This window comes from Plutella xylostella, chromosome 15 (assembly GCF_932276165.1).
Source record: "Plutella xylostella chromosome 15, ilPluXylo3.1, whole genome shotgun sequence".
In the NCBI taxonomy this organism is placed as follows: domain Eukaryota; kingdom Metazoa; phylum Arthropoda; class Insecta; order Lepidoptera; family Plutellidae; genus Plutella; species Plutella xylostella.
In genome coordinates, this window is record NC_063995.1 from 4,596,229 (window position 1) to 4,620,846 (window position 24,618).

Here is a 24,618-nt window from a genome sequence, read left to right on the forward strand (position 1 = left end):
TTGACATGTCCACTCAAATATACAAATCTGTAATTTTTGTTAACCATAGTGCACAATTTGTACTACTTGTTTACATAACAGAACGATAACATGAGGAGTATGCTAAAGATATAGATCTTCAACACGATTAACTTGATCGATAACGATACAAGTGAATACAATAGTCAAAGATAAAAAAAATGTTTTAAAAAGAATGATAGACTATCATAATAAAATACAAATGATATCCAACAGCTAGGCATCCGCATGATGGAATACATATTGAATTTAAAAACAGTCGCGTACCAGTTACTGGTACTGGATGAGCTACAAAAGGCTATGATTTATGAGAAAAATGCCGTCCGACTGCTAGCACCGGATGGCCGCGGGAAAAAGTGGGTCCTTCTAACTACATTTCTTTTGTTAAATACTGAGAAAGAGCATAAAAATGAATCCTTTGATGGAGACAGTCAAAGAACTGATGGAGTCGGATCTGTTTGCTTAAATGTGTTTGTGTTAGATTAGTGTGCTCGTGTTACCCGGGATGCTGCAAGAGGCGACCGCGGAACGCTCTTGCGTAAATAGGACGAGAACCGTTGTCAATGCATACTTACAGAACTAACGAAATGATAAATCTCTTTTTAGGACTTCTAGCATAATATTAAGTTGATTTTCTGGTACTTAAAATAGCACAACCTAATGTTTGAAAGATGTTATTAAAATTACAGACATTAACAAGTAGAGAATTCTGTTGCAGAAAAAGGTTTTTCTTGATAAAATTGAAAACGATATTCGAGTTTATGTGCAATTTTTACAACCGCCACAATATTATCATAACAGAGTAGCTTCCTACTTCTAAACGTCTTTGCGTTATCTAATGTACCTACCTACATATTTCTGTGTAAAAATGACTAAACAAGTAAGTACCTACTGATAAATTTTATCAAAATTAGGCTAGATACTGCAGTTGCGTTTACTGATGACAACATTAATGTCAAGAGAAAATTACTTTGCCATTAGGCTTGTTATTTAAAGCTAGCATATTACAAACTGCATAATGGTCATAAATGTTACACATGATGCTTTTTACGAAGACCTTAAAAGTGCATACAACGGTGCCATTAAAAGTCCAGGTTATGATATGGGTGTAAAACACATCAAACAAGATTGATATCAAAGTCTTGACCTCAAAAGAACCAGAACCTAACTATAAACATATATTCTTGGGCTTTGATGTTTGCTTTCATGTCGTGAGACATTTCTGTCTGAATCTCTACGACATGTCGATTCAAACGTCAAGTACCTAGCAATTACCTATAACCTATATTAGTGGCGAAGAAATTAGATGTGAAACTTCTGTATTTACACACAATACAAAAAAAAACAAAAAGCTCATTATAAGTACCTATGTCAAAGAAAAGCTAACGAGACACTCCTACTATATATAACTTTTAATATACCAACCAAAATTAATCAATTAAGTCTATACATATAGGTAACATGGTCAATATAATATTTATTATTGAAAATTTTAAATAAAGTTACAAGATAAGATGACAGTTGAACGCGATACCTATAAACATTTCTAAGTTACTGACAATGTAACAAGGAATAAATGTAATGAAGATAATACGGTAGGTGAGGATGGACAGGGTATAATAGGATTTGGGAACGACCGTAAAAAAGGGGACGTTGTTTGTTACCTGGTCTTGAGCACTTGACTCACTACCACTAGCGAACAAATGCAACTTAGCGATGGTAAAATCCATTCAAAGCATTATTTAGAAGCTACAAATTTGAACAAATAATTTAAGTTTGATGTTATTAAATAAATTGACCAATTACTAGTAATCATTGTAGACGTAACGTCTTCCATTGCATACATCTTTTGAATTGAATATCAGTACCTCTAATTGAAGAAATCAACTTTTGAGAGACCAAATATATAAAAACATTAGATTACATCCGGATGTCTTGGCCACAAAACAACAGATCATTTGCGACCATTGCTTTATCCAATTGATCACGGAATTGTATTAACAACGAACGTAAACTTAAACAACACTTTTGCACTACAAACGTTTTCACAGAAATCCTTGTGTTCACTTGGAAGTATTGTTTATAAAGAATACACAGTCGGAGTGTACAGAGCACGCACAACGAGCGTACGTCTACTGCGCGACGCAGTTTAACGCGGACTGGCTTGGGCAGTCTCAACTTAGCTGATCTGAAGACACGATACGCCAGTGTCGGCTTGTCTGCCCCGCGTTGACTCAACTCGGGAAGGGCCGAGCCCGACCGAACCCGGATCACCAAACAATCCACGGTCTACTAAGCTTTTAGGGGACGAGATCCGGGAGCTCTGTTATGGTCAAATGTTTATAGTAAAAAATAGGGTGAGTGGAGCCACCGTGTAAAAAATAGATATAACGATTCTAAGGTCAACTATGATGATGATGAATTATTATATGTATTCATAAACGATATTAATAGTATTTTAGTCAGTGACGATGATGGAGCATCAGAGGCGGAGGGTCGCGAGCACATTAACGTGCGCTCGACACTTGTTGCGCAAGTGGCAGTACTTCTCAGGATTTATGGGCCACGGCTCTAGTTACACATGATAACGTCTCTGCGCACACGCGGCCGCGGGACGCGGCAAAACATTACTTTGTGTTTGAATTTAGTACGCCAACGATATGCGGTTGGTATCATGAGTGTGAAATATGCAAATGTAGTTTTTATAAGCCTGGTATAACATTTTATTACTTCATAGATGGTTCAATAAACCCAATCGGCTGTGGTGTGGTATGATAGATTATTATTAGATTGAAGATTTTTTATAATGATTACAAGACGAATGTTTTCTGAGTAATTTGTGCCGGCTGAATATGGTTTGCCAGTTTATTACGGTAATCCTCATTTGTATCGTAAACTACTACCCGTAGTCCTTAGAGCGCTTAAGGTGATGACAGGTAATAAGCTATTTTATGCCGTTGCTGGATACAAATCTATAATTTTAAATTTCTATACTCATAATGCAGGTGATTGAACTCTCGATTCCAAATGTAGTAGGAAATCAGCAGGATAAACATAACAATTAATGTATTCAAATTTAAGCTGTTCCGTCGTTGCCAATGCGTATCTTTGATACCATTTTGGCAGATAGCCAGTAGGTCCAGAGCTTTACCACAATACGACCTGCCAACAAAATTATGTCCGAATGCCTTTTCAGTTTGAATTTAACGGCTAGGAAGCTACAAAAGAAGATCAACGTACAAATCTGGAGAGTAAAATTGATTTAAAATCTGAATGAAATACTAAATAAAATTATGCACCCATCGCCACATTTAACCAAACATTAGTAAAAGCAATATGAACTCAATAATGCATGATAACAATAAGGACAATAGAGCAAATCGATCGATACATCAAATTAAATTGTTATTGAAACCAATTGGTATCGGAGTCGACGATGCGAGCCGCCGCGTCACTTCGCATTACAGTGTGCCTGCGATATAAAAACTGGTATCGACCATTAGAGCTATGTAGCTGCAGCAATTAGCAATAACAATTAACGGTTTATTAAAACACACAGTTCAATGGCTTTCATTTTAATAAGCCGAAACTCGGGACCAAATCAATTCAAGTTTCGAAATGCATATCGGTTATACAACTTTGCAAATAATTGACTGGCAGAGAGATCACGAGCTTTTGATAAAGCCGACTTAGAATAAACATGGTGTAATAAGCTATTCAAACATAAGAGACAACACAAGACTGTGGCCAGTAAAACACGCAGCATCTAAAACAATACAATAGCAACGCAAGAACGACTCAGCTTATGCTCTGCGTTGAATTATTTATGGCAGCACGGCTTTAGTGCAGTAAATTAGGAGAACAAAAAGCTTTCATTGAAAACCCTACTTTTTCTCCGCCTCAAACAATCTGAGTGAGGACAGGTGGTGCATCATTAATGGCCTCATTTACCGTTATTTCACCAAATTTTAACGAAGCGCAGTTTCATTAACCTATAAGCCCTTTGTTTTGAGGTCAGGATTTTCATTATTTACGTTCTTAAATTCTTTGTAAAACTTTTATTTCTAGTAAATACCTGTGAGTGTAGAGGTTTAGGTCTTCTCTACTTTCTGCAATGGCCAATACGTAAAGATAAAACAAGCCCACATTTGACATAAGTCAATGTTTTAGCAGGTCAATGTGGACGTTGTCAATCGTAACTCACCGTACTAGGCCATGCTCGCTGGCGCTTTATCATGCCGCGGTGCCGTACTGCACAAGAAATACTCGTACCTACGCCTATCAAAGTAATTGGGCCGTTTGAAACGTACTTAATAGCAACAATAATTAAGTATCTAATCATTAATTACACCTGTTTATACGAGCACGTAAAACTTTTGGAAAAATTATAATTAGTTATGTAATAATGTCGCTAAGTGAAGGCAGAGCTAAGATTTTTCTATATTTATAAGTAAGTATTTTATAAGATTTCATAGAAATCAATCTATGTGCCACAGCTACTGTGTAGTGTACCAAACAGATTAGCATTACACTTGGACCGCAAAGTACTTATAAACATTTGCGGTGGCAGTTGTCGTTTGGCACAAATTCTCGTCGCCCGATATGGAGGCACCTCGGCCGTCTCACGGCCGCTTCGGCCTCTAACATCATTAACTGCCCCTTTACCCATACTGCGACATTCAATATCCACTTTCTTCACCATAACTAAGCCGACAGCAAAACAGTAAATTATGACACATTTATATCAGGAGACAAGAAAATTCCTGAGGTCAAAGTATCAAGTGCTCCTGTCAACCGCAAAATGAGCTACGATCTGCTGAAGCCACAAAATTGGAAAGTGTAATGTTACACTGTTGAGACTATAAACAAATCCACAGTTTGTTAGTGAGCGGAGGCAGTCGCCCCCCGCAAGATGGTCCATGAGGTGTCACGTCAGTAATCATTGTGTGCGTACAGAGATCGGGTTACAGCCAGTAGGCGTACGCTGCTTATGCCGTGTCAAATGTTATTCTTACGGTTTGTTAATTAGATGCCTGTACTGCTTACTAAAGTAAAGTATTAAATTTCAATTTGCTTTTATCTTCTATAGCAACACAGTCTTAGCCGGTTGGTCTTTTGTATTATATCTGCTAATCAGCCCAAAGAGTTATATGGTAACCGTTCCCGTTGAATATTCACACAAGTTGGTGGTCAGTTAATGTTCCTGAACTGGATTGAATACAAACCTTTAACCGAACAATACTGCAACATTTCCTGTGCATTGTTATGTTAATGGAAGTCGTTAACATAAAGAACCTGGTGGAGATAGTTAAGTAAAGTTATGTTTATTACTTACATTTGTTGTCAATTGAGTCGTCAGCGTGTGGACCTTTTCTTTGGCATCAGCCAACTCTCGCCGCAGTTTCCGAACCTAAAGATTGGAGTAGTTAGTAACTTCATTTACCACAGGCAGACTAATAGGGAATGATTTATTTCAGTATTTCTTAGCTAATGTAAGAAGTTTTGTTTGGCGGTCTTTGTATAGAAACATTGTTTATGTTTTCTATTAGGTGGGTTACTGCTAGAGCTAGAGACGCGGGTGAGCGGCGCACGGGGAAGAAACCGCTACTAGTCCAGGCACAGGCCTTTATACTTAAAAGAATGCTTCATCAATGTTTTTAATAGTATTTAATCTTTGGCGAAACCATTTTATTATAATGAATATTCATTATAGTCACAAATGTATGTGAGATATTTTGATTTCTCAGACATACGTACTATGACTTATTTAGAATTAAAAAGGTAAAGTTTTAACATTACAACGGCTACTGTTCAAATGTGACTGGGTGCCTCACCTCATGCTGCTGCCTCTCCTCGGAGCCGGCGCCGGCGGCCAGCGAGGAGGCCGTGGACACCAGCGACGCCGTTGACCCGTGCGCTGGAACAATACCAACATTGTACCACCAGGCATTCATAGCTGCTGCCGCTACACGGGTGAGGTATCGATGTGGATAAACGTCACTATATCGCGATTTGTCATAAATATGGCGCTATGATCGGTAGAACGCGCATTAAGAAGCCGGAGGTCAAGGGTTCAATTCAAGCCAAATAGGGATTGGGTTGAGATCGAAAAATTCCATAGCGGTAAGCTTTAAATTGAGAAAAAACGATGTAAACTTTAAAATATGTCCTTTAAAAACGTGAGAACCAGCACAAAGCACGATGAATATAGGTTACTGCTTTGTATGTATAGCAGTCGTGTAAAATTCTTCGTGCAAATATTTTATTGTTTATTCATTTGTAATGATTGCAAGAATTTCCACGGCTGTATTTTTATTATTTCTAGATAACTTGAATTGCTATGTCACAGCAGATTAGAACCTTGACCTTCGTATTTTTCCTCGACTGACTTCCCTCCAACGAATACCAACTAGGTATTAGACAAGCATTATACATTATTAACCAGGTATAAAAACTATACTGCTTACACCTATCTACATGTATCATTATTTTTTGTACTCATACAAATAGTAGGTATATAATTAGGTTTGTTTTTGTATAATTAAAAATATCACTGCTAAAATCGACTAATTTGTACAAAATATAAATTATTATGCTCACTATGTTTTTTTTTTACCTGGCCGACCACCGGATGTGGCAGTAAATAGCAACTTTGACTTTTGAGGAAAAGGTGATGGGTTGAATCCCGCCCGGGATAAATATGTCTGCCGGGGGCAATTTTCGCTCCCTAGACATTCACTAGCATACGACACATCTCGAAAATTAAGTAAAAAAAAATATGTAGCCCTCGAGATATGTCGAGTGTTGTGATGATGCTGAAGGAGCGAAATTCTAGTGGCTGAGCACATGTACATACCGTCGTCATTCTTCTTGGAGTAGTGGTGCGAGTGCCTCGGCGTGTGCAGCGCGCTGCCGGGCTGGTGCGTGGGGCTGAGCGCCGAGCGCGGCGACGGCGACGGCGGCTCCGACACGCCGTAGTTTAGACCTGACAACATTCAGTAGGTTAACACAGGTCTAGCTTCGGTACGAACATCTATTTATCATACCACTAATATGAAGAAGACAATAAAATCGATAGGGGGCTATTTTCATTCTTCTTGCTGATGGCATTATGATGGATTCGCTCATAGTGGTAGACCAGTAGTTCCTTCGAGTCACCTACAAACGTAACTCGAAGGTTAACCATCACATACATAATATTTCATGTACCTAGTAATACTCAATATGGAAGGCTGCTGAGTTCTTGGCTTATGAGTAAGTATCCATACATTTCATACATAATTCAATAAACAATGCAATACATTTTTATTAGCCTGTCTTTTGTGCTACCACAATATGGCCTTTGTAAACTATCCATAAAATATTTTGTGGTTGAGTCTAAGTTGTAAGTATTACGAAAGTATTGCGGCAGAAGCCGATGAACTCATAGGTGCATTAAGCATGCCATTATCATTATGTTAATCAGTTGTTTTTTTAAAAGTACACTTACTAATAACATAAGTAGGTACCTAATAACATATTTTCTTAAGTTTAAGCAGATAAAGTAACGGGAGAGTACGTACGTATAATATGATGCTCTTACTATTTATATTTAAAAAAAAACAAAAGATACACAAAGTATTAGGTAGGTACATATATAGATACAGAAACAGTTTGATAAGGAAATGGTTACCTTGACCGCCAGCTCCGTACTGCACAGGCAGGCAGTAGTACGGCTCGTAGTCACTCTCCGAGGACCGCTGCAGCATCGACGGGTACAGCTTTTCAGACTTCGTCGATCTGTTATAATACACAAAGGGAATTAAAGCTAAATGTAGATAAGGTAAAGTCAATGTTTAGGTGCGCAGCGCAGTGATTTATAAATGAATTGCACGATACACGAAAATAGCTTGTAGATAATTTAAGTAACATAGTTTGAAAATAATAGTATGAAGATATAATAAACCAGGGACGTATCATGCCAGTCTTTGCATTAGACCGTTCACAAATCATAAACCGTGAAAATCACATGTGAATGTTTCGTGAGATATATCCCTGACTGCAACTAAAATTTTCACCATTTCTAATGTATTCAGTTAGCAAAATGACCACATCAAGCAACATATAATGTAGAAAACGATGAATAACTTTACAATTTCTTAATTTAGAATGAAAGACTAACAACAGCGTGAAGTTTCTCTTGAGAGCCAGTAAGTAAAGATGATAATTAAATAGATCAGCTTTTACAAGAGAAAGTACTTAGGCAGACGAGTGTAAGTAGGTACCTGACTATAAAATTAGCAATGAAAATATTTCACAAACATCTGTAAGATTATGATTAGTTTTAAACATAGAAAAGAAGCCGTGCTATATCCAAGTCATGCAAACTGTAACCATTTATAACATAGGAAAGCGTGCCATTTGTAGCCAAGACATGACAAACTTCCATTTAGTGTCGCATACCTTGGGAACGTCCTATCTCTCAGATAGCTAGAGTAGTATAGTAATATCAATTTAGAAATCAAGTTCCATTTATAATTCAGTATTCTTAAATTAGTGATTATGATAACGATTTCATGTAGGTTGATATGCAGATAGAGATGAGATGACAAGAGCGAAGACGGATGCGATGAATGATGGGGCCCAAACGGAGCACTAGTTACCGGTGCGTGTACTGCCATATTCTCTACCCATATCAGTCTATTATCCTCTTGACAGCCAGGGTATTATACCCTGGGTAAGTAGGTACCAACTTCAAGTGTACAACGACACTTTAGCAAGCTATCGTACACGGAGTAAGAACCCACCTAATACTGTTGCTCCTGTTGAGCCTGCCGCCCTGTGCGTCGCGGTGCAAGATGAGCTTATTGTGTGTGAGGGAGCTGCGGTGGTGGTGGGAGGGGGGGGCGTGCGCGTGCGCCGAGTGCAGCGAGCTGAGCGACTCCAGCGACTCGCCCTGGGACAGGCGCCCGCTCGCCGAGTAAGTGTTGCTGAAACCGGCACCGCTCTAAACTGTCTTGCACTCATTGGGCCATCTTATTCTTAGGGACTGTGACGTCATACACAGTCGATAAAAATCCTTTGTGCACTTCTGATTGTGTTTTTTTTAAATGTAATATGGTCATCGTGTTTGGTCCAATTGGATTGGAAACAAGGAAACGGCAAAACATGGGTAGGTGGGGACCAAAATGGTAAGTTAATTGATGCACGCTGTTTAGGGCACAATAAGGTCTTTAAATGATAGGCTCATGATAAGATATTATTATAGTGCTGTAGGTGAATTTAAGCCCTTTTAGAGTTCGCCCACTACCACAATTCAATTCGACAACAACCTATTTTAAATACAAAAGAAGATCTCTTTAACTTGCTAGATAATTGTAAATAAAGATTACGAAATGGATTTAAATGTACCTGCAGCTTAAAAGGCAACACGGAAATGAGATTGAACTTGGGATTTATTAAAAAGGACACTCAAAACCAATCAAAAATGATAATGAACACTTTTAATGCAAAAGCAGTGCAATTATGGTTGAAAGGGTGGTAATGTGGATGACGAAATTTTGAAATGTTACAATATATTATCATGTATTTACACAAAGTGTTTTCTTTAATCATAATTAACACTGTTAAATACACTCCATGGAAAAATAAAGTAGGTACAAATAGAGTAAATCTTCTTACCTGTGTCGCAGCCACGGAGCATAAGGTATACCATAATCAGATTTCACTTCCGAGTATGTCTGAGTGTCTGACAGACTCCCATCACTGATCTTGATGCCACCTCTCGGAGTGATTCTGAAAGAATACATTTCAAAATAGAATACCACCAACTACATGTTAGTCTCTCAGAAAAATGTGATGAAATGAAATAAGTATTCCCACAGGGCTATGGTAGAGATAACATATCAATGTAAATATTGATTCAAGATAAATCTATTTCTGGCATAATCCAGGATTTTGAAATGTAAGTAGTTATGATAGTGCAAGATTTTTAACAATCATATATTTGTACCTGAATGTATGTGTCATTCTTTAATTAAAAACATTATTTATTCACATCACAAAACCACAAAATAATGCACTAAGTATACACAAAACATAATATTCTTCACACCATGTTGAAATGTTTGTACAAACTGAAATTGTGTCATATGATTTGATAAACAGAGATGTACTAAGTAGACTTAACATAAGACTTAACATTTAAAGTTAATCCATTAATATTTATAAAATAACTGTACATTTTATCAGGATGCTTCATTGAGTATTTATGTATTTATACTTTATTGCACAACTTACTACAGTAATAATGTACAATTTGGTGGACTTAATGCTAAAAGCATTTTCTGCCAGTCAACCTGCAGGGTATACTGACAGTATAAGAATTAGGTGGGTATGTTTAAAATGACTATGATTTTTTAGATAATACTAAGCACCTACCCACATAATTTAAATTACTATATTTATCTGGAGATTATTTTGATTCAACATATTTAATTATATTAAAAAGTATTCATGTTCACGAGTACATCCCTGTGTAGTTTGAGTTTCAAGAAGTCATCATCATGGTTTATTAAATTGGTTTATGTGCTTCTCATTCTTTCCTTCATTGTAAATTGAATGTTTTGTCTCTGTTCAACATCTGGCTAATTATTCTGGAGCCAGCTGTTCAATTAACGCAGAGGTCACTTAAAAGCTCTAATAGTTAAATATCTACAGCTACATTTATCCAAGTTACTACAATACATTATTGTGTGCTATGTTATTGTTTATAGTGCCTAGGCAGTCTAGTCTAGGCACATCAAATAGTAGGCAACTCTCCAATGGACTGTTATAAAAGTTTGTAAATATTTATTTATCAGGTAATGCTTACCTGTTAACTACATACTTGAATGTAACAGAATTATATTTTTTTCATAATATAGCATCAGCTAGTAATTTATAGAAATAGAAGAGACAATGCATTTTATATATGCATGTATGAGAGCGGTGGTAGCTCAGTCGGGTAAGCGCCCGCTTCTCACGCCAGAGATGCGGGTTCGAATCCCGGCGCTGACATGTACCAATGAGTTCTTTTAACATATGTACAATGTATACCATCGCTCTTACGGTGAAGGAAAACATTGTGAGGAAACCTGCATATCTAGATCTAGCACATCTAGATATGTGATGTGTACCCACCAACCCGCAGTGGGACCAGCATGGTGGGAAATGGTCCAAGCTTAGGAAGGCAGTTTAGACCTTGGGGATATGCACAAAGGTTCCACTCGAGAGAGCCAGGTGCAGGTACTTACACTCCCACAGAGAATAGAATAGAATAGAATATGCATGTAAAATAAATCCACCACCAATTCATTATGTGCTCCAGTAAGTAACTAATGTTATTCTTAGAATTAGTTACTTACTTGAGGCTAGTTTCATACTATTTACATTCCTATATCCCTACTATACTGCAAAAAGCAGAAGTTTTACGAGTCTTACCGATGATGCTGGAACAAGGCTGCAAATTCATGTGTCCCGGGTTTGGGCAAAGACTGGGAGCCCAGCAGCCGCTCTCTGACCGATGCAGACAGCTGAGCAGCTGCAGTGCCACCCAGTGAGAATGATTTTGGTCCAATTCCATTTTCTGCAATACAAATAATGATTTGGTTGTTTAGTGGGATGGTAGATCAACAGAATGATTCTAGGTAGTATATTTAAAAAGTTCTGTAGGTTAGGTATAGTTTCCGACTAAAATAAGTAGGTATGCAAATAAGTCGGTAGGTACTTAATCTCTTTGGCAACAAGTTCCTTGTTGTTTCAGTTCACCATATCTATTAGATTATTATAGGGATAGGTACAACCATGGCACTTACTGTGTATTTGTAAATCCTGGGTACAGGTTTGAGTGCCGCCAGAAACTTTTACTTTCGTTCTTGGTACAGCCGACACTTGCGCAGTCCGCCCACCTGGAAAATGTTATCGATTAAGTGCATGCTGTACAGCTTATTTTTGTAAAAATATTATAAAAATGGTACCTATGCTGAGTAGTTATGTACGTTCATATCATAAAGTTGTAAGTTATTGGTTTTTAATGTGTTGATCACAGAGTCAAGAGTGTTGATAACAACTGTTTTTAAATTTTGCATGTTTTTTTTTTTTTTTTTTTTACTTATATACTTGAATATAATTTACAATTACAATTTTTAATTTTTAATTAAATATATTCGAAAAAGTTTGCAGTAGGTAGTTTTCATTTGTACTTTGTTTAAGTTTGTTTTGGTTTTCAATTTAAACTTTTGACAGTTAAGTTTGCTTCAAGTTCATCTTGTCACTCATTTTTATTTTCAGTATTGACAGGAAAAACACAGATATCGATCGAGAAATAAATGAATAAGAATAAATCAAAACTAAACCATAGAGAAAAAATAAACAATTGTGAAAAGAGTGGCATCTCGAGGAGTTTTTTGTCATACTCTATACGTCATAAACGTCATAATACGTGAAAAACGCCATCTCTTTATATTTCTCAGCCTCATTGTACATACATACAGGGTGCCCTGTTGGGACACCCTGTATATATAGATATTGTTATCACAAGTTAATAGCCGGATCTCCACCAAACGATCCAATGCGATCCGATCGCCCGATCCAAGAAGTTTAGTATATGTAAGATTCCTTGGATCGCACGATCGGATCGCGTTGGATCGTCTGGTGGGGATCCGGCTATTAACTTCAATCTATAAGAGACATATTTGCCTTAACGTAGTTACACCACACAACAGTTATTACATTAAAATTTATTAGCTAAATGTAAGTTCAATCTATTTATGTACCTACCTACATGCAACGATAAATTAAAAACAAATTATTATATAATTCTTTATTACCTCGCATATAACAATGTTTCAGTTCAGTTTTGTTCATGTCACTTGTAAAATAATATGCGAGTGGGTATGTGTATTCCTTTTTATTCCTTTCACCATGAAAACCAATTCATGTTTTGCTAGTTTATGTTTCCCAAGAGAAGCAAATCTTGTCACTTGTGGTGATAAAGTCATTTCGTCCAATAGTGCATCATTTATCCTCGCGAGGCAAATCTTTGACGACATTTATCAGTTTGGTACACATAGTATTTTAATCTTCAGCGGATATGAAGATGTCGATCGCTCTTTGCCAGTGCCGCCATTTCAGCTCGGTTCCCGTGGAACCACATGGAACCTGGATCCATATGTAATCTTTCAGGTCACAAGAATTTCATAAAAACACTTTTTGCTGATAAAGATGCTTTTTCTTGACACACCATGTTTATTTTTATTTGTAGGTATATAAAATTTATAAATAACGATATACCGAGAGTATAGGCTTTTATTACAAAAATGTTATTTGCGAGACATTGTAAGACAACTGAACTGACACTGACACGCAATTTCTTCATAATAGCCATAGATCATGACAATGTTAACATTCAAATACTACTTATCTATGTCTTGTTATTGTTCTATGGTCTTGTTCACAACGCCATCTTACATCTTTTTTGGTAGTAAGAGTAATATAAAGAGATGGCGCTACCTTCTACTAAAAGTTCAGCCATTAAGGCACTGAGCCCCCCCTGAACTAAACTATTCAAAACAAAACAATAGAAATTTTATATTCCGCATCATTAGAAACGTTTTTTTTTTTGTTTTCATTTTCAGCCATTGATGATATTGCTGGCAACTTATTGTTAGTTATTATTCTGATATTGCAGCTTCTGAATTTTAGTTTTACTACTCGACAATAGATGGCGGTAATTCATTTTATAAAGTTTTGGCAACTTAACGCTAGATGGCCGATAAACTTTTGATTTAAATAATATGAATAAAATAATAATGCATTTACCATGCTGTGAAGTTCCATTTGTTTGTGCAGGTTGCTGAACACCATTTTGCCTCTTAACGTAGCCGAAGCTTTGAGGAACTTTAGCCTTGCTGGAGATGCCGTTGCCGCTGCCGTTGCTGCCGCTCGCCGCGCTCGATGGCCGAGAGCCACTGCTTGGAGTCTGGAGCTGTGTGATGATAATTTAAATTAGCACTATTGGTACCTACTCTTGCACGTGGGTACAATTTGCTTGGTAGGACATGAAATTTACCTATTAGTACTTACCTAAAAATATAATTGTTGTAGGTTGTAGGTAAGTTGGTACTTACTTAAATGATAAATATAAGTACTTAGGTATTATAATATATTTAGTAGCTAAGTACCTGAGAGGCAGCACTTCTAGATTGTTGACCAGTCGCATTATTACCAGAGGGGTACTGAAATAAAATACATAAAATATTATGTTTATGTAACTAGGTACTTATGAACGAGAATAATTTACAGTAGACCAGGTAATATGGCAATACATAACCGTGTTGGCAAGGCTTTCTACCGTAAATATTTGGACATGGGCCTCCTCCAAGACCTAGCGAGGGTTATTGGAATAATCGCCACGCATGGCAGGCGGGTTCATACAACATGATAACTATCGTAGACGTTGATGTAGGTAAGCACTTATGTCAATATATTATTATTAACAAAGTAATAACCCACACACCTGCGGATGCGGCGCAAGGCCGAGCTGTTGGGCAGCAGTGAGCTTCTCCCGCTTGTGATGCTGCGGCGAGTGGTGGCCGGCGCGCCGCTCGCCCTTGCGGCTGTGCGACGGACTCGGCGGGGCGCCCGGCTGCTGGCCCTGGAATTAGATGGGTACGTTGGAATTGCTGTTACCTTTTTATGCTACCAGTATTGGATAACTTCAGAATTGATCATGAAGAATGCTGACCTCCCTCTCGCCATATCGCCAGAGCTAAGTAGGTCACGCGACTTATTTGCCTTCCATGCCGCGGTTAAGTATAGGATCCCTCTAATGGAACATGGCTAAGAAGAACATACTTAGTAATAAGGCCGCCATTTGTACCGTCTATGTTGTAAATTTCCTTGTGTATAATTTATGTCTGTGTGTGCAATAAAGAATTATCTATCTATCTATCTATATACCTACTTAATTAATTGTTGTCCCCTATAGAACAAAAGCGCATTCAAATCGTAGCGCATTCAATTTATAGTAACGCCACTAACACACAGACGGAAGCTATCCAAAGCTACTGCTCTCCTCTCTCGTGCGGAATCATTTGTACACAGTGGTGACATAAGGACTAACCGGCGGCGTCCCCACGCCGGGCGAGTCGGTGTACTTCTTCCAGGTGGTGTCCTTGGCGGGCGGCTGGCGCTCCGTCTGCTGCGCGCAGTCGGCCTTGCTGCGCGCGCGCCCCACCACGCGGTACACCACGCCGCTGCCCTCCATGCCGCGGTTACGGGCGACGCGTCTAGAATGGAGATTGTGACTTGTTAGTGTGGTGTCAAGCTTTTGGGTGCTAAAAGCCTATATGATAGGAATTAAAGCGCGCTCCACACTCTCGATAAAACTCTTTACAAAACTACACGGACGTAGCGAATACGAGAGTGTAGCTAGCAATATTCGGCAGGCCTTGCCAGTAGTTTATAATTTGTTGGTCTATTCAGATACAAGGGGTATAAGTTACTGGTGGCGGTAACGAAAAATAAGTGCATGGACCGAAACTAGAGATTATTGCTAAAAACCTATTGTATACCTACCTACATTGGATATGGAGGACTTTTTGTCCAAGAAGTTTGTGAATAGCTTTCGTTCATAATCATAATGATGAGAAAGGGCTTACTTTTAAAAACTCATCACCCGCATGTAGCCAGGACTGAATAATACTCCACAATTTATCTTTTTGTCCAAATAAACCCTATATACCACAATAAAGATGATTCAAAAAGTTTGTCTGTTTTATTTCAGACGAAAGTTAGGCACTCAGTTACTCCAAATTTCTGAAACTTTTAATCGAAAAAAAATATTGTTTTATCTTTTTTAAACGCGAACTTAGTTACTGAGCCTACAAAATTTTATCTTACCACTAACCTCAAAATGAGGGGTAGAGTTCGCGACCGATTTCAACATTAGATACTGCAAACAATAAGTTAGTTATCCTTTTGAAAGCTTCTGAATGCATTTACGTACTCGCACAGAGATGTAATCAAGTGGAAATGTGAATACAGGCGCCGAGATACCGGGGCTCGGGGGAACAAAGGACTCGATGACAGCACACTGGCAATCAGATATGAGAATAAAGGGTATAGGTGGAAGTTGCTTACGAGCATCGTACTGTGACCTATTTCGAAATACCTTTTACGTATCTACCTATGTAACTTCGTCTTGTTCAGCCTATCGGCTATGTATCGGATGTAGGCTAGGCTGTCCCGTCAGACCTTTTTTTATTTCCCTTGCAGAAGACCTCTTAAAAGTTTCGCGTATTGGGTCATATGTCCTATATCATCACAATAGTTTTTTTTATTTAAAAAAAAATATCTTCAGGGCTCTACCGATGTTCAAAAAAAAATTAAAAATTTTGCATATTTTTTAAATATCCACCATACAAAATTTTTACTTTTGAACAAAAATTTACACAATAATGTGCTATTAGTGTATGTGAGTATAATAACAAAAGTCAAGATCATCGATATTTTGATCAAAACTTCAATTTCAATCCAATAAAGAGCGAGTTATTTAATTACTGAAGTTTGTTTTTGTATAATTTAAATTTCAAATTGTTAAACTACGCCACCTGACTATATTTAAACAAATAGTTAAACTGTTTACTGGCTGTCCACGACACAGGCGTAGCCTAGTGTGGTAGCCCTTGCTATATCACCACCTTTAAATTGTTACCAAACACTGCAACCTATACTTTTTGTATCATAATCTTAAATTTTAATAAATATTTTTCATTTAACTTCGAAAAATATCAAAAATTTAAAAGATACCCATTTAACTAACAAATTTATAGCTATTACATAAAACATGAGGTGTTTTATCGATTATTTTGAAAAAAAAAACTACCTACTTTTGTGTCAGTATTTTTTTTCTGTTATATGAAAGTTACAAAAATTCAAAGTGAGGTAGAGCCCCCAAGATAACATGAAATTCTATTTTTTTAGATATTTCGTAATCAGTTAGTATTACGCAAGTTTTGGTGCCTCTTGTTATACTGTAGCTAGAAAACGAATTTCCCCATACTACGACGGGACAGCCTAATGTAGGCCTCTCCCAGAGCACGTTACTGTACGCGATCTATAGCTTTCCGCATTTATCTATGTAACTAAGTACCTATAATTCTACAATACTGGAAAATATTTTAATTCCTACCTAACGTTTTTATGAAACTCATATCTTTCTTTAGAGGCAATATCGATGCCCTGTGCTATTTTGATATTGCCAGCTCAGTAGGTTACACAGATGGAAGTACTTTTCGGCTGACCTATCAATGCGCTCTGTTTATAGTACGATAATGACGGGCTACAGCACAAAGGGGAACAAGTGCATTTATAGCTCCGTTGAATACGTAATGCATAGCGCAGGAATATCGTACAAGAACGAACGTATTGTGAGAAACATCATCAATCACCACTTATTACACTAATTTGAGGATCAATGCTGCCTTTATACTCGGCGCAACAGTTCATTTGTTTTTGTACTTTAAAGAGGTCACGGTATTGTTACTCAACTGAGCTAAAAGGGTTTGGAAGGAAAGTTCTTTCTAAATTAAACAATTAAAGTGAAATTGGATTTGTCTGTCTTCGCTCACGTTGCCTGGATAATTTGTTTACCAAAAGTTGTCCTAATATTTTATCTTGCTACGTTAAGGCAAATGTAATTTTAATATTAAGCAGTTGCGACCACTTATGAATGTAGCACATTTCTTTGTCACAAAGCGAATGCGTTCCGAGCTGCTCCAAGCCACTCGGTTGCATTCAGCAAAGGGGCTGGAAAACGTTACAGGCAAAGGTAAATGCTTCCTGTCTCAGAAGGCAGTGGGTTAAACAAACTGAAACTGATTGCAAATGCAGCCGCCGCACTGCAGTGTCCCACTTCGCCAAACACGCTGGTAGCTTGTCTTTATTAATGGAGAACACAGTTACGATAGGATAGTCTGCATGATTAATAAATAACTGAAGTCAAAACTCTTTGTACCTAACCTTATAATAAATACAGTAAGATTTTGTTATCATCGCATTGCGTTGCATATGCTTTTGAAACTTTCCTTCTACTTAATTAAATTACGTAGGTATCTCCGGTATCGGTAATCCTCATTGTTTGCCAATATAAAACCGGTTGCTGCTAAACGAAATATACTTCCACCCTTCAGCAGCGTGTGCGGGCATTAATCGACACCCCATCTCATTCACGTCCCGTTCAGTAATTGGAAACGTAGACTTCTTAATGAAGAGCCTATAGCGCCGGCAGCCACGCACTAATGATGCCACCTGAAAGGAGTTTAGACCTTCTTCATTATCTGTGAACTGAGCAGCCCGCTCATTATTCCCGCCTTCCTGGAGGCAGCCATAGACAATGACAAATACGATGGGGGATTTCTTTCGGCATTGTTTATGCCGTCTCGAAATCCGCGTCGCAGAGATCCAACTGCATATTTCACCCCGCTTTGTGCTCAGTATTTTCCTTCGTAAATGTTATAGTGGAATGCAAACAGGGCGAGATGAGTTTTCAGTTGAAAGTTGAAACCCCATTCAGCAGCAGACGGATTTCCTCTAGGCGCATTCAGGCGAGCTAACTCACTTATCGCTTTCTAACACCGGTTTGTCTAGACTAGACTTGTGACTATGTGTACCGAGATATATTATGAAGTAGAGTATGGTCGAATGCCTAAGTTGTATAAAGTTTAGTTTCAGTGATGTAGATACATTATGTAAAGATATTAAAACGATACTACTTTTATGATTAAGCTATATAACTATTAAATATACGTTTTAATAAATTTTAAACTTTTACTAACTTATACCATAAGTATTCAATCTTGCATTACAAAGAAAATTAATAGCCAAAACATAGATTTAAACGTGGAATCGGAGCGGAACAAACAATTCAGCGGAAACACGTACAGTAAGTACCTACACGTAAGCACTGTACATATTGTAGGTATACGTAGTATACTTGTTTTTGAACGTAACATAAATGCATTTATTATCTTATGAAACGATACCATAGTGATGCTGATACGAAACCATCTCATAATTTTTGTTGTAAGTATTGTTTTTATAAAACAAGCAATACTTATATCAACCAATAACAATTTAGTTACCGTGTACTACCGGAGTACTTGTTATGAAACGAACTGCACATTTATAAGCGAGGCGATCGTTTACTCAAAGCATTATTATGATTCATATTCGCTTAGTCAAAGACCCTCGTGGTTGACAAAATCGATCGACTGCTCATTCCAAGTTCTAAAGTGCCCTACAAAATACAGTAGGCACTCTTGTATTATTGTATTAGTATAATTGTATTTTATAATTTTATATGTATACCTATGTTTATTACTATTTATTTATTAGTATCATTGATATCTATACTTATTATCTATACTTATTTTAAGTATTAATTCTTATTTTTACCTAAATTATATACCCACTATTCCATACCTAACAATACCTATTCTATTAGCCAGTCCATAAGTTTTATAAAATAAGAATGTATTACCTACTTAAGTTCCTTTGTTTTTGATAACCAAAAATGGTTAAATTTATGTTAATTTTTGTTTTTATTTTGTCTTGCTAGCTAATTATGTTTACCAAAAATGTCCCTAAGATTAGTACATATTTAGTTTTAATAATTTAAATACCTACCCTAACGCATACCTATTAAGCTATTAACAATATTTAGATTTAAAAGTTCTATAAGTACCACCTACCTACTTAGTTAATAATTTTATTTGTAACCAGGTACACTGGCATCCACGACACAGGCTGAGCCTAGTGTGGAAGCCACCGAATTTCGATAATTTATAATCTCTCACCCTTTTATTTAATTTCCTAAAATTATTTGTTTGTACCTACTAACTTTTTAAATTCTATGGTGTTTAAATAAATATTTTTTGTTTTTTTTTTTTTTTTTTGTGCACGTGATTGTGTTTACACGCAAGTTTACTTTTTAAACATTCGTACTAAAAAGACTAGTGAATAATGCACATTTCGTTCCAGTACGTTAATTTTATTAAAAGGGGACTGTAACGAAACATGATGTGAATATAGGCTCTACATTATTTGCTCCGATTTTTCCTATGAAGCCTACGCGGGCCTACGAATTTTCGTAGCCGTCGTAGCACAGTTGCAAAAATCTGTATTTCTCTACTGTTTCTATTTATTACCGGGAATACCAGACCTACTTACGTTCACATAAATGAATTAATTACCCCTTTAAGCAACATAGCTAGAATGCCGTCAAAAATCCTTATAATTTTTTGATCTTTAATGCCTCTTTCTTTAGCCCTGAAATTAAAGGTTTTCGGTTCACCCTCGAACACCCGAAGCCCTTTCCCCTGCAACGGTGAGAGAATAATACCGCCTCCCGCCTGTGGGATCAATTGCTTTGGGCCCGCAAGCCTCGGACTTATTGCCCATCCAATATTAAATGAAACGTGTTTATGCGAAAATCGGATTACTATTTTTATTAGACTATTTATCTTTTCAAAATGCATATTTTTCCAGGTTCCGAACGCTTTCTAAGTGGAAAAATGTGGTATCGCAACATTGATGAACTAATTTGTAACTTTATTGTTTAAAAAATTACATTTAAGTACTACTTATAGTAAAGTATGCGTTTATAGTGGGAATGGTGGCCACATGTCACAATACGAACATAATAGGTATGTTCCGACTGGTATAGTCGATTCTTGTGCCAGATGTTTGCAAGGTCAATGCCTCACCCGAGATAAAACGAGGAACTACAGGCATATCAGAGCCGTCTCGATTAACTTACAAACTTTAAGATAAGGTAGTTCTTAGAGCTATGATATTATAAGTATATTAAACTCTTACCAATAGTATTCTCCAATTCATGTCAGTCCAATGTTTTAACTTCAAAATCCTCTTACTTATTATTATTATACCTACTTCCCTATACTATGTTTTATTACTTATTATCGTAAAGCACCACAAAAGCTTTTAAACATGAAACGCGCGAAAAGCAAAGACACGTAGCAAGGCAACAACACTGTCAACTGTCCAATACACAATGGTATATTTGTAACACTTCTTTTTTGGTTCGTCTATGTTTAATAGATCGGTGTTATGAGTGCACTGTAAGTTCGGTGGTCGGAAGGCACTGTATGGTCCATGCTAGCACTGGCGCGGAGTGACTGAGCGATCGGTTCAGCTCGGTCTTTGTTAGCGCGGTCCAGACGCCGCCAGCTGTGCCCGCGTGGTGAGCCCCGCGTCTGGCTCGATCGATGCTGGCAATAGATTTACATTTTCCGTGGAGGAAATCGGGAAAGTTTGTGGCGAGCGTGCGGAGCGCGGTGACGTCACAACGCGCCCGCACGCCGACACTGCGCGCCGCCGAGTGCCGCCCGCCCTGCTCCGCCGCCGCCACCGGCTCCTACTCCTTCCTACCGATCCCGCTTTACCCCATTTCCATTATCACTCGAACCCATATCAATAAAAACCGGATGTATTGGATTGATTTGCCTACACTGTTGAAAGATAGACACATGTTCGATTCAACCGTAATATTGTGCATCAATCAGTCGTTGCGTTGAAAATATTTTACAAATAAGGGAGATAAAAATGTTCCTATGTCTACATAAATATAGGGTATTGATTATAAGTAGTGAAATGAAATTAGAAATCTGATGCCAAAATGCTCAAAACATGATAGCGGTGGCCCCCAAAATCTCAAATGGAACAACGTAGCACGAGAATAGTTATCACGGATGAAGTAGAATTTTATGTAGCTGCCATTAGGGTCTCGATTGGTGCGATATTGTTGGGGGTGGTTAGTACCGGTGGCGCGGGGACAGGGCGCGACGGGGGTGGGGGCGGTGTGAGACGGAGGAGTATCGATTTTGGTCGAGTCGCCCTCACCCTCGCTATGCGACAGTGTGAGTGCGACATACGAGCACTCGCGGGGAGACTCGGTACCGGCTGAGGCCACAACGTCCGAAAGCAAACAAATGCTTTGTCACACAGATCTCTGCCCCCACGTGTGCCAAATGACGCTACCGAGGCGTCCGTCACACGGCACACACTATACACACGAGTCACACAACACACACGACACACACCACGCGACGATGGTCTTTTTATTGAACGACTGGCCCCGCGCTGCAAACCGACTCTGCAAATACGCGGAAATAACACTCCTGCAAAGAGCTTTTCATTCTTCCCCTTCCTCGAGGGTTGCTCTTTAACGGCTTGGGTCGATTGTCTTAATTACGTAGCATTCTAGTGTAAAAACAGAGTTTAGTTTCCTTATTCGTGACAGTCCTAGAAAATGGCAACATGTAAAGTAACATTTTTTTAGCTCCCTTTGTGGTCGGGTAAAGAGTAGACAAAAGCTTCATGGCTACAATGAAACGACCGTATTTCTACTGTGTTTCAGTGTCGTAAACATGGCGATGTGCAAGCCTCTGACACACACACGGTTAAATTGCAATAATGTTAGTGAGACAGTGGATGGCGGGCGTGTCTAATAGCGGCAGCTCGACCACTTGTGGATCCGAGAGGCGCTGCCAATGTGAACATTATCTCAGTAGGATATTGGAAATGAGTTTCTTATCTAAGACCTCTTTGTAGTGTAAAACCGCTAATAATAATAAAAATCTTCTGAAAAATATTAACTATTACTTAAAAAAAAAAAGTTTCAGTTTTTTTTAACAAAACAATCAAGTACGAGTATAGAATATTGAAATCTTACCTTTCATCTAACTGCTGAAGGCCAGATGACTGCTGAAAGTTGATGCGTCGACCGTAGAGCGAAGCGCCTCCTTCGGACATGTATCCGTCCATTATGTCATTGTGTCTCGCCCGATCTATCTCGTTTACATTGATCCTTCTCAAACAATCACCATCTGACATATACCCCGAGGCGATATCAAGGTCGCAGTAGTCAGGGTTTGTGAAACCCGGACCGTAATTCAATCTGTCTCGTAGGCTCATGTTCTCCCTGCCAAAGTTAGCTTTAACTGTGTTAGCATGGTGAGGGTAGCCCGGTATGTTTTTCTGTGTCATTCCGGTGGTACGCATTGGGAGTGTTAAGTGGCTGTTGTAACCGCGCAGTAGTGGCCTCATTGGGACTACGTTCATCATTGGATTCTCATCATCTCCCAGAGAATTATCTCGACAGTGTGACGGAGTGCTAGACCGACTTGCATTTTCTGCGTGTCTATTTGACTCCGCCGTCATTCTGTTCGGATCTGACCCAGGAAGCCTTAGTCCGGCTCTGTCCATAAGGCGCTTCTGAGCAGCTTCTTTTTCCGAATTTTCTGCTTCATTTATCACATCGTTTATGTAAGTTGTATTCATGTCTACCCTCCGGTTTTGCATCGCATTATGAGTCGCAGACTTAGACATTTCGGATCCGGATTCACTGGACGGTCGGTATATCACACTACTATCACTAGAGTTAGAATGCTGACCAGAGTTTGAGTGGGAGCTTTCTGACATCTGTGAGCTGGCTGTGACAGGCATGGGCGAGACAGCTAGGGTCTGTTTCTGACTCACATCCTTATTTATATTAGATTGTTCTCTATTGAACGGAAGTGCACTTACATTATTAGTAGAATTTAAACTAGAATTGCTTTGTATAGGACTTAATTGACTATTTGTACTCTTGTTAATTATATGCCTATCGTCTTTAGCTATTTTGAAGGTACCCTTGACGGCAGCTGTTGGTTTTGGAATGCCAGTCAAATTTTGATTTTGATTACAAAAGTTTTGTCCACCAGTAGGAGTTTGAGGCTGAGTCAAGCCTTTCGTATGATTAGAAACGTTTTCATTGGATTTTGAGTCTGCACTATTATCATTCCTATGATCACTTAACTTCAACTGACTTCCAGAAAGTTTCACCATTTTAGAATCTTGTTTCACTTTCGTGTTTCTCATATCCTCAATCTGATTTAATTTAGTATTACTAATGGACTTGGGAGCTGCCAATTTGGATTCCTTCTCTCTAGCTGGCAGTTTCGGACTATTTCTACTTGATTTTTCATTATTATTAGTCTTACTGTTTAGTTTATTTAAATTCGTGGAAGAATCTTTGAGGGCCTTAGAATTAACTAGTTTAGACTTAGCATTCTTATTGGACTTATCTTTTGATAATGTGTCGTTTTGTCTTATGTTTTTGGGGCCTAGTAGATTAGAAGACTTGATATGTGCGTTGGATGTGTTGGACGATTCGTTGAGACTTAAACTAGAGTCGGATCTCTCGCTCTTGGCCGAAGAGAACCCGCTGGAAGAACTAGTACGTTTTGACACTGTTGTGTTTTTGTGCTGTTTTTCGTTGTTTGTTTTGTCTTTGTTGAAAAGCTTTAGTTTATCAAGCATGGACTGCTTTGTTGGGGTCCCATTCGGGAGAGCAGTTTGTGAATGTTGCTGCGATTGTTGCGTGTAGGGGCTTGACGGTATTTTACTGCCTGGTGCCAGCAGTGATGAGTTGGGACGTGATCTGTAACAATATAATACTTATAGAAAATGTCATATAAGTAAATTTAATAACGTTAATAATATGCATTACATACATTT

At 38.1% G+C, this 24,618-nt stretch overlaps 1 protein-coding gene across 1 annotated transcript in view; it reads right to left on the reverse strand.

Moving 5' to 3' along the window:
• LOC105398384 (protein sickie) overlaps positions 1 to 24,618 on the reverse strand; it is a 144,904-nt gene that overhangs the window by 23,730 nt on the left and 96,556 nt on the right. Inside the window, exons 6-19 of the mRNA XM_048625954.1 lie at positions 22,793 to 24,541; positions 15,161 to 15,326; positions 14,555 to 14,692; positions 14,220 to 14,273; positions 13,858 to 14,023; positions 11,853 to 11,945; positions 11,479 to 11,623; positions 9,679 to 9,792; positions 8,805 to 8,987; positions 8,461 to 8,487; positions 7,691 to 7,797; positions 6,875 to 7,003; positions 5,853 to 5,935; positions 5,354 to 5,428 (exon numbers count right to left, since the gene is read on the reverse strand). Of these exons, the coding sequence (XP_048481911.1) occupies positions 5,354 to 5,428; positions 5,853 to 5,935; positions 6,875 to 7,003; positions 7,691 to 7,797; positions 8,461 to 8,487; positions 8,805 to 8,987; positions 9,679 to 9,792; positions 11,479 to 11,623; positions 11,853 to 11,945; positions 13,858 to 14,023; positions 14,220 to 14,273; positions 14,555 to 14,692; positions 15,161 to 15,326; positions 22,793 to 24,541 (3,229 nt within the window). The remainder of the gene's footprint in view (positions 1 to 5,353; positions 5,429 to 5,852; positions 5,936 to 6,874; positions 7,004 to 7,690; positions 7,798 to 8,460; positions 8,488 to 8,804; positions 8,988 to 9,678; positions 9,793 to 11,478; positions 11,624 to 11,852; positions 11,946 to 13,857; positions 14,024 to 14,219; positions 14,274 to 14,554; positions 14,693 to 15,160; positions 15,327 to 22,792; positions 24,542 to 24,618) is intronic.